Here is a 10687-nt window from a genome sequence, read left to right on the forward strand (position 1 = left end):
TTACACTATGAGTCGGGTGTGTCTCGACCACCGCGGCGGAGGCTTCACCGAACCCCTAGGGTTCGATCGACCCCAGGTGAAGAACCACTGCTCTGGTATTTGACTTTCTATTAGATACAATGGTTTTCCGTATTGGGACCATGATTCCGGTCCTAACTTGTTCACCGGTCCTCATATGGACGGTACTTTTCCTTGTTGATGTCTCAAGAAGGCTAGAAATACAAGAACACACACACTCATTCTTGTATTTTTTACCTTCTTGAGACCTCCGAAAAATGCCAACCTCCATTATTATGATAAGTCGTAGATTTACTCAACGCAAGTCAAAATTTTACAAGAAAAACTGAACATTTCTGCAATGTATTGATAAAAGTTGGAATTTTACTGAATAACAGTCGCAATTTTACATGAAAAGCTTAACATTTTGCCAATTTTATGAAAAGAGTCGTAATTGTACTCGTCAAAAGTCACAATTTTATAAGAAAACTTTAAAATGTTGGCAATATTATAATAATAATCGGAATTTTACTTGGCAAAATGATGACAAAAGTCAGCTGGCGGGTTTTTTCGGGGATGAATAGGGAAGTCCTTCTTTAGCCGCCGTCTTGTTTTAGCAAAGTTTACTTTTGTATGCACATTATTTTCGTACAAATACGCGTGAAAATACTCCAACAGACAGTGGAGTAAGGTCTAACAGTTTTAGTTATATTAAAAAACATATAAACGTTGCTTGGAGTGATGAATGAAGAATGTAGAACCGCTATGGACGGCCAGACGAATGAACAGCACTTGGGTTGGAAGAAAAAAAAAAGCAATGCCGGTAAATGGAAGGACACTGCAGCACCTGTAGGGAGCGAACTCATCCAAAAAATGGTGCTATAACACAAACAATAAAACACTCTGTAGAGGTTGCCCTCTAGTGGGTTCTTCAGACCACCACAGACTGCCAGGAATTCACAATTAAACACTGTTTTATTTGACTTAATGGTGCAAAGGTGTACACCGCCTTCCGCCCGAATGCAGCTGGCAACCCCCCGCGACCCCAAAAGGGACAAGCGGTAGAAAATGGATGGCCCGGTCCTAACTTGTTCACCTCACCGGTCCTCACATGGACGGTACTTTTCCTTGTTGATGTCTCAAGAAGGGTAAAAATACAAGAGCACCAACACACACATTCTTGTATTTGTTACCTTCTTGAGACCTCCGAAAAAGGCCGACCTCTATTATTATGATAAAAGTCGTAATTTGACTCAACGCAAGTCAAACTTTTACAAGAAAAACTGAACATTTGTGCAATATAATGATAAAAGTTGGAATTTTACTGAATAACTTTTGTAATTTTACAAGAAAAGCTTAACATTTTGCCAATGTTATGAAAAGAGTCATAATTTTACTCGATAAAAGTCACAATTTTATAAGAAAACTTTAAAATTTTGGCAATAATATAATAATAATAATCAGAATTTTACTTGGCAAAATCATGACAAAAGTTAGCTGGCAGGTTTTTTCGGGGATGAATAGGGAAGTCCTTCTTTAGCTGCCGTCTTGTTTTATCATATATTGCTGCCTTTGCACCTGTCCATGTTTACTTTTGTAGGCACATTAAATCAACAAAAAATCCTGACTTTGGAGCAATGTTCACAGACTCTGGTACAGTGGTTCTTAACCTCGTTGGAGCTACCGAACCCCACCGTTTTCATATGCGCATTCACCGAACCCTTCTTTAGTGAAAAATAAAATGTGACAAGCGGTAGAAAATGGATGGACGGATGGCGCAAAGTCTTTTGCTTTTCAGCACACTGTCTTTTCTGCGTCCGTGTCTCTCAGCGGCACCTCCCACTCCCACTACTCGTTTCCTCACGGCTGCCGCTAATAAAGGCGACAGGTGATTAGATAACAAGGTCCACCTGGGCCATCTACGCGCCCGTCGCCGTCTTCGAGGCCGGGTCCTGACACACCCTGTTCTGCGGCAGGCACGCGGGCCACGCCACCCCCCTCCACGCACTCTCTCAATGTTTTTGCTTGTTTTGTTTATAAAATTATTTTTATTATAAATTAGGGCTGCAACAACTAATCGATTAAATCGATTAAAATCGATTATAAAAATAGTTGGCGATTAATTTAGTCATCGATTCGTTGGATCTATGCTATGCGCATGCACAGAGGCAATTTTTATTTTATTTATTTTTTTTTTTTTTTTATATAAACCTTTATAAACTGCAACATGTACAAACAGCTGAGAAACAATAATCAAAATAAGTATGGTGCCAGTATGCTGGGTTTTTTTTCAATAAAATACTGGAAAGGATAGAAATGTAGTTTGTCTCTTTTATCCGATTATTAATCGATTAATCGACAAATTAATCGATTATCAAATTAATCGTTAGTTGCAGCCCTATTATAAATTAGCTGCTCCATTTCAAAAGCCGCAGGGTTCAAAGTGTAGGAATAAATAGTGGCTTATAGTGCGGAATTTGCGATACTTATTTGATTTTTTGGCCACCCCTGCTCGCCTAAATAAGAAGATACCCATACAGTTTCCGGAGGCCAAGTTTTCTGTGCTGCCTCTTGATCTACAATCATCCCCTTAAAGCCCCACCATCAAGAATTGGGACGCAGCTGCGAGTCAATGACATCAGCCTCCATCATGCCACCCCCAAAAGACCCCTTTTCTATCTTCACACTGGCCCAAAAACTTTGACCAAGGAGTAGACTTACGACCCCTCCCCCGAACAAAGATGCATCCTGTTTCTGACACCGTCCGCTCCAGTCAGCTGAACGCCGATCCAGTTTCCACCTCCTGATACTCCTAACGAGCCTCGTCCCTCCACAACAGCCCCGAGTGTCAAGCCCCTCCAAAGTCACCCAACCGCATGACGCAGCTTTTCCCAAATAGAAAAAAAGACAGAGCAGAGACATGGTTTCTCTTTTTTTTTTTTTTATAAGCACCAACACTACCAGGAGTCATAAGATGGATACCTAATTATACCCGTGGTTTATTTTCATCAGTATCCTTGCCGGGCGCTGTCAGGTATGATGGATGACATGTGACGCTGAAGTGATAACCTGAACTTCAAAGTAATCCTGACGATCCTTCATTGCAAATTGAAAAGTGTCCGAATGGGAGATAACTATTGATTCAGCGATGTTTAATTGTGTCAGATATATCAGGTCGTAGGTGGGTTTATTTTTTTTACCTTTCTCGTTCGTATTTCACTGTGTTTGTTGCATTTTTGTTGCGTTTCGCGTGATTGTAAAATATGTCGATCGAGAGGGGGCGTGACGTTCATACGTTGCCAATATTCAGTGTTTTACCCACATTGTTTACCACTGCTCTGGTATTTGGCTCTCTATTAGATGCAATTGTTTTCTGTATTGGGACCATGATTTCGGTCCTAACTTGTTCACCGGTCCTCATATGGACGGTACTTTTCCTTGTTGATGTCTCAAGAAGGGTAGAAATACAACACACACACACTCATTCTTGTATTTTTTACCTTCTTGAGACCTCCGAAAAATGCCGACCGCTAATATTATGATAAGTCGTAATTTTACTCAACGCAAGTCAAAATTTTACAAGAAAAACTGAACATTTGTGCAATATAATGATAAAAGTTGGAATTTTACTGAATAACAGTCGCAATTTTACATGAAATGCTTAACATTTTGCCAATTTTATGAAAAGAGTCGTAATTTTACTCGACAAAAGTCACAATTTCATAAGAAAACTTTAAAATTTTGGCAATATTATAATAATAATCGGAATTTTACTTGGCAAAATGATGACAAAAGTCAGCTGGCGGGTTTTTTCGGGGATGAATAGGGAAGTCCTTCTTTAGCTGCCGTCTTGTTTTATCATATATTTCTGCCTTTGCACCTGTCAATGTTTACTTTTGTATGCACATTAAAATCAACAAAAAATCCTGACTTTGGAACAATGTTCACAGACTCTAGTATTTGGCTCTCTATTAGATGCAATTGTTTTCCGTATTGGGACCATGATTTCGGTCCTAACTTGTTCACCGGTCCTCACATGGACGGTACTTTTCCTTGTTGGGTGTCTCAAGACAAAAAGTCAGCTGGCGGGTTTTTTCGGGGATGAATAGGGAAGTCCTTCTTTAGCTGCTGTCTTGTTTTATCAATGTTTACTTTTGTATGCACATTATATCAACAAAAAATCCTGACTTTGGAGCAATGTTCACAGACTCTAGTACAGTGGTTCTTAACCTTGTTGGAGCTACCGAACCCCACCGTTTTCATATTTGTATTTACACGATGAGTCGGGTGTGTCTCGACCTCCGCGGCGGAGGCTCCGCCGAACCCCTAGGGTTCGATCGAACCCAGGTGAAGAACCACTGCTCTGGTATTTGGCTCCCTATTAGATGCAATGGTTTTTACGTATTGGTACCATGATTTCGGTCCTAACTTGTTCACCGGTCCTCACATGGACGGTACTTTTCCTTGTTGATGTCTCAAGAAGGGTAGAAATACAAGAACACAAACACACTCATTCTTGTATTTTTTACCTTCTTGAGACCTCTGAAAAATGCTAACGTCCATTATTGCGATAAGTCGTAGATTTACTCAACGCAAGTCAAAATTTTACAAGGAAAACCGAACATTTGTGCAATATAATGATAAAAGTTGGAATTTTACTGAATAACAGTCGCAATTTTACATGAAAAGCTTAACATTTTGCCAATTTTATGAAAAGAGTCGTCATTTTACTCGACAAAAGTCACAATTTTGTAAGAAAACTTTAAAATGTTGGCAATATAATAATAATAATCGGAATTTTACTTGGCAAAATTATGACAAAAGTCAGCTGGCGGGTTTTTTCGGGGATGAATAGGGAAGTCCTTCTTTAGCTGCCGTCTTGTTTTATCATATATTGCTGCCTTTGCACCTGTCAATGTTTACTTTTGTACGCACATTAAAATCAACAAAAAATCCTGACTTTGGAGCAATGTTCACAGACTCTAGTATTTGGCTCTCTATTAGATGCAATTGTTTTCCGTATTGGGACCATGATTCCGGTCCTAACTTGTTCACCGGTCCTCACATGGACGGTACTTTTCCTTGTTGATGTCTCAAGAAGGGTAGAAATACAAGAACACAAACACACTCATTTTTGTATTTTTTACCTTCTTGAGACCTCCGAAAAATGCCGACCTCTATTATTATGATAAGTCGTAATTTTACGCAACGCAAGTCAAAATTTTACAAGAAAAACCGAACATTTGTGCAATATAATGATAAAAGTTGGAATTTTACTGAATAACAGTCGCAATTTTACATGAAAAGCTTAACATTTTACTAATTTTATGAAAAGAGTCGTAATTTTACTCGACAAAAGTCACAATTTTATAAGAAAACTTTAAAATGTTGGCAATATTATAATAATAATCTGAATTTTACGTGGCAAAATTATGAAAAAAGTCAGCTGGCGTGTTTTTTCGGGGATGAATAGGGTAGTCCTTCTTTAGCTGCCGTCTTGTTTTATCAATGTTTACTTTTGTATGCACATTATATCAACAAAAAATCCTGACTTTGGAGCAATGTTCACAGACTCTAGTACAGTGGTCCTTAACCTTGTTGGAGCTACCGAACCCCACCGTTTTCATATGCGCATTCACCGAACCCTTCTTTAGTGAAAAACAAAATGTTTAGTTTTTTTTTTTTAAATTCAAAACAAAGTTGTATGGTTTTTTTTTTACTGGTGCACAAAATGAACCGTGCATGAACATCACCTATATTGTTGCCTTTGCACCTGTCAATGTTTACTTTTGTACGCACATTAAATCAACAGAAAATCCTGACTTTGGAGCAATGTTCACAGACTCTAGTACAGTGGTTCTTAACCTTGTTGGAGCTACCGAACCCCACCGTTTTCATATTTGTATTTACACGATGAGTCGGGTGTGTCTCGACCTCCGCGGCGGAGAGTTCGATCGACCCCAGGTGAAGAACGACTGCTCTGGTATTTGGCTCCCTATTAGATGCAATGGTTTTTACGTATTGGTACCATGATTTCGGTCCTAACTTGTTCACCGGTCCTCACATGGACGGTACTTTTCCTTGTTGATGTCTCAAGAAGGGTAGAAATACAAGAACACAAACACACTCAATCTTGTATTTTTTACGTTCTTGAGACCTCCGAAAAATGCCAACCGCTATTATTTTGATAAGTCGTAATTTTACTCAACACAAGTCAAAATTTTACAAGGAAAACCGAACATTTGTGCAATATAATGATAAAAGTTGGAATTTTACTGAATAACAGTCGCAATTTTACATGAAATGCTTAATATTTTGGCAATTTTATAAAAAGAGTCGTTATTTTACTCGACAAAATTCACAATTTTATAAGAAAACTTTAAAATGTTGGCAATATTACAATAATAATCGCAATTGTACTTGGCAAAATTATGACAAAAGTCAGCTGGCGGGTTTTTTCGGGGATGAATAGGGAAGTCCTTCTTTAGCTGCCGTCTTGTTTTATCATATATTGCTGCCTTTGCACCTGTCCATGTTTACTTTTGTATGCACATTAAAATCAACAAAAAATCCTGACTTTGAAGCAATGTTCACAGACTCTAGTATTTGGCTCTCTATTAGATGCAATTGTTTTCCGTATTGGGACCATGATTTATGTCCTAACTTGTTCACCGGTCCTCACATGGACGGTACTTTTCCTTGTTGGTGTCTCAAGACAAAAGTCAGCTGGCGGGGTTTTTCGGGGATGAATAGGGAAGTCCTTCTTTAGCTAATGTCTTGTTTTATCAATGTTTACTTTTGTATGCACATTATATCAACAAAAAATCCTGACTTTGGAGCAATGTTCACAGACTCTAGTACAGTGGTTCTTAACCTTGTTGGAGCTACCGAACCCCACCGTTTTCATGTTTTTATTTACACGATGAGTCGGGTGTGTCTCGACCTCCGCGGCGGAGGCTCCGCCGAACCCCTAGGGTTCGATCGAACCCAGGTGAAGAACCACTGCTCTGGTATTTGGCTCTCTATTAGATGCAATGGTTTTCCGTATTGGGACCATGATTTCGGTCCTAACTTGTTCACCGGTCCTCACATGGACGGTACTTTTCTTTGTTGATGTCTCAAGAAGGCTAGAAATACAAGAACACAAACACACTCATTCTTGGATTTTTTACCTTCTTGAGACGTCCGAAAAATGCAGACCTCTATTATTTTGATAAGTCGTAGATTTACTCAACGCAAGTCAAAATTTTACAAGGAAAACCGAACATTTGTGCAATATAATGATAAAAGTTGGAATTTGACTGAATAACAGTCGCAATTTTACATGAAATGCTTAATATTTTGGCAATTTTATAAAAAGGGTCGTAATTTTACTCGACAAAAGTCACAATTTTATAAGAAAACTTTAAAATGTTGGCAATATTATAATAATAATCGCAATTTTACTTGGCAAAATGATGACAAAAGTCAGCTGGCGGGTTTTTTCGGGGATGAATAGGGAAGGTCTTCTTTAGCTGCCGTCTTGTTTTATCAATGTTTACTTTTGTATGCACATTATATCAACAAAAAATCCTGACTTTGGAGCAATGTTCACAGACTCTAGTACAGTGGTCCTTAACCTTGTTGGAGCTACCGAACCCCACCGTTTTCATATGCGCATTCACCGAACCCTTCTTTAGTGAAAAACAAAATGTTTAGGTTTTTTTTTTTTAATTCAAAACAAAGTTGTATGGTTTTTTTTTTACTGGTGCACAAAATGAACCGTGCATGAACATCACCTATATTGTTGCCTTTGCACCTGTCAATGTTTACTTTTGTATGCACATTAAAATCAACAAAAAATCCTGACTTTGGAGCAATGTTCACAGACTCTAGTACAGTGGTTCTTAACCTTGTTGGAGCTACCGAACCCCACCGTTTTCATATTTGTATTTACACGATGAGTCGGGTGTGTCTCGACCTCCGCGGCGGAGGCTCCACCGAACCCCTAGGGTTCAATCGACCCCAGGTGAAGAACCACTGCTCTGGTATTTGGCTCTCTATTAGATGCAATGGTTTTCCGTATTGGGACCATGATTCCGGTCCTAACTTGTTCACCGGTCCTCACCAGGACGGTACTTTTCCTTGTTGATGTCTCAAGAAGGGTAGAAATACAAGAACACACAAACACTCATTCTTGTATTTTTTTACCTTCTTGAGACCTCCGAAAAATGCCGACCTCTATTATTATGATAAGTCGTAATTTTACTCAACGCAAGTCAAAATTTTACAAGGAAAACCGAACATTTGTGCAATATAATGATAAAAGTTGGAATTTTACTGAATAACAGTCGCAATTTTACATGAAATGCTTAACATTTTGGCAATTTTATAAAAAGAGTCGTAATTTTACTCGACAAGTCACAATTTTATAAGAAAACTTTAAAATTTTGGCAATATTATAATAATAATCGCAATTGTACTTGGCAAAATTATGACAAAAATCAGCTGGCGGATTTTTTCGGGGATGAATAGGGAAGTCCTTCTTTAGCTGCCGTCTTGTTTTATCATATATTGCTGCCTTTGCACCTGTCCATGTTTACTTTTGTACGCACATTAAAATCAACAAAAAATCCTGACTTTGGAGCAATGTTCACAGACTCTAGTACAGTGGTTCTTAACCTTGTTGGAGCTACCGAACCCCACCGTTTTCATATGCGCATTCACCGAACCCTTCTTTAGAGAAAAACTATGGTTTTTTTTTTTACTGGTGCACAAAATGAACCGTGCATGAACATCACCTTGTTCCAAGAACAAAACCAACACAGAGCATCAACTCACGACAAATTACACGCCTGAAAATCAGTGTGACTTCTCCTGTTGTCCGATAGGGAGAAGTTTTTATTTACACGATAAGTCGGGTGTGTCTCGACCTCCGCGGCGGAGGCTCCACCGAACCCCTAGGGTTCGATCGACCCCAGGTGAAGAACCACTGCTCTGGTATTTGGCTCTCTATTAGATGCAATGGTTTTCCGTATTGGGACCATGATTCCGGTCCTAACTTGTTCACCGGTCCTCACCAGGACTGTACTTTTCCTTGTTGATGTCTCAAGAAGGGTAGAAATACAAGAACACACACACACACACACACCTGTGGATGTTCAGTGATAAAACAGGCCAAAGAGCAGCAAGGGTCGGGGGTGATGCATCACTTTCCTTGCAAGTGAACACACATCAAGTCACAGCAGACCAGCCTTCTTCCTTCCTCCCTTCCATCATGGACGCTCTTTTTTTATTTACATCTCCAACATCAAAACAGCAGCAGCCATGATGAAATCCAACCCAGCCAAAGGACTCATGTGTGAGGGGAAACAATCCAATAAAATGGCAGCCGTACCTTGTTTTTAACGTTGCAGTGGCAGCAAACAGTCCACAGGTACTTGAGGGTCCTCCACAGCAGGATGATGAAGAGTCCCCCGAAGAAGGTCACCATGGAGGAGGCGAGGAACGCCCACCACATGCGCTGCCCGTTATTGTCGCAGGGCACCTCGGACGAGAAGGGAATGACGACGGCTTCCATCTTGGAGATGAGGATCGAGGAGTCCGCTTTGGGCTGAGGGTCGCTGTTTGTCCGCATAGAGCTGGCGCTGCCATCCGCCTCGGCTAGCATGGAGGAGCCAGGGCGAGCCTGTGCCAGCGTCCCCAGCCCCGCTCGCCCGCCATGTTGCTCCGGGCGGAAGAAAAGCTTTACCGTCGCCCTTTTTTTTTTTTTCTTTTTTTTTTTTGGGCCGAATATCAGCGCGCACACGCCCGCTGGGAGTGCGGTGGTGTGTACTGGGGAGCTGCCCGGAATAGCAGCACTACAACGGCGTTTCCATCCGAGTCGGGAGTGAAAATGAGCGAAAAGGGACGAAAGTGGTCCTCAGAGGCTCCCCGGCGGCCATGGCAGAGATGGCCCCCGAGGCAGCCGCTTATTAGTCCGGGTCACAAAAGCAAAAATTATTTTTTTATATATATATATATATATATATATTTTTTTTTTTTCAATAATAATAAAAATAAAGAAGATCCACGATGAGGACACCAGTAGCTCTAGCCGTCTTCCATCCAACCGTCCTGCCTTACAAGGGGGGGTAATCGATGCCACTTGCACCGGGCAAGTCGATGGCGAGGGCGGGCGTTCTGTAGGCTAAAAGAGCCGCCGACGACAACTCGACATGTTCCGGCGGGTGTCGTCGTCGTCAGTCAGTTAGCGCCCTGTTCGATTCCGGCAAAAGGATAGGAAGAAGTGTGTGTCTCTCTCTCTCGGTGTGTCTGTTGTCCCCGTCTGCGAGTGTCTCCATCCGGCAGCGAGGAAGCATGCATGGCACGGAGCTGCCAGCCGAGCGCCTGTCAGTCAAAGACCGGGGAAGACAGTGTTACATGAGGGGGGCGGGGCTTTCACAGGTAGGAGGGAGGAGCTTAAGTGCTCATGGAATAATAATAATAATAATAGTAATAATAATAATAATGAAGATGGTGTCCAAAAAAAGATGGTGAGCCGAGCGGAAGCTTTCATCTATTTAGCTTAATGACATGTGAAGTCTGCACAGTTAGATAATGAATAATAAATATTATAAATGATTATTATGGAGGTTCATCAAGTACATGTGCACACATCCAATGACTTCCAATTAAACAGATAAAATATGTAAATTTTATCATGAGGACT

At 40.6% G+C, this 10687-nt stretch overlaps 1 protein-coding gene across 23 annotated transcripts in view; it reads right to left on the bottom strand.

The window, feature by feature from the left end:
• Nucleotides 1-10416, bottom strand: part of kcnma1a (potassium large conductance calcium-activated channel, subfamily M, alpha member 1a) — a 691811-nt gene extending 681395 nt beyond the window's left edge. For 5 of the 23 annotated variants that reach the window (XM_072915478.1, XM_061937131.2, XM_061936820.2 and 2 more), the window contains exon 1: nucleotides 9374-10412. In XM_072915478.1, the coding sequence (XP_072771579.1) occupies nucleotides 9374-9646 (273 nt within the window). In that variant the 5' untranslated portion in view covers nucleotides 9647-10412. Of the gene's footprint in view, nucleotides 1-9373 lie in introns of all 23 variants that reach the window. The other 18 variants (XM_061937508.2, XM_061937642.2, XM_061937355.2 and 15 more) reach the window with 7 other exon arrangements.
• Between the last annotated feature and the right edge of the window lie 271 nt (nucleotides 10417-10687).

This window comes from Nerophis lumbriciformis, linkage group LG02 (assembly GCF_033978685.3).
Source record: "Nerophis lumbriciformis linkage group LG02, RoL_Nlum_v2.1, whole genome shotgun sequence".
NCBI lineage: Eukaryota > Metazoa > Chordata > Actinopteri > Syngnathiformes > Syngnathidae > Nerophis > Nerophis lumbriciformis.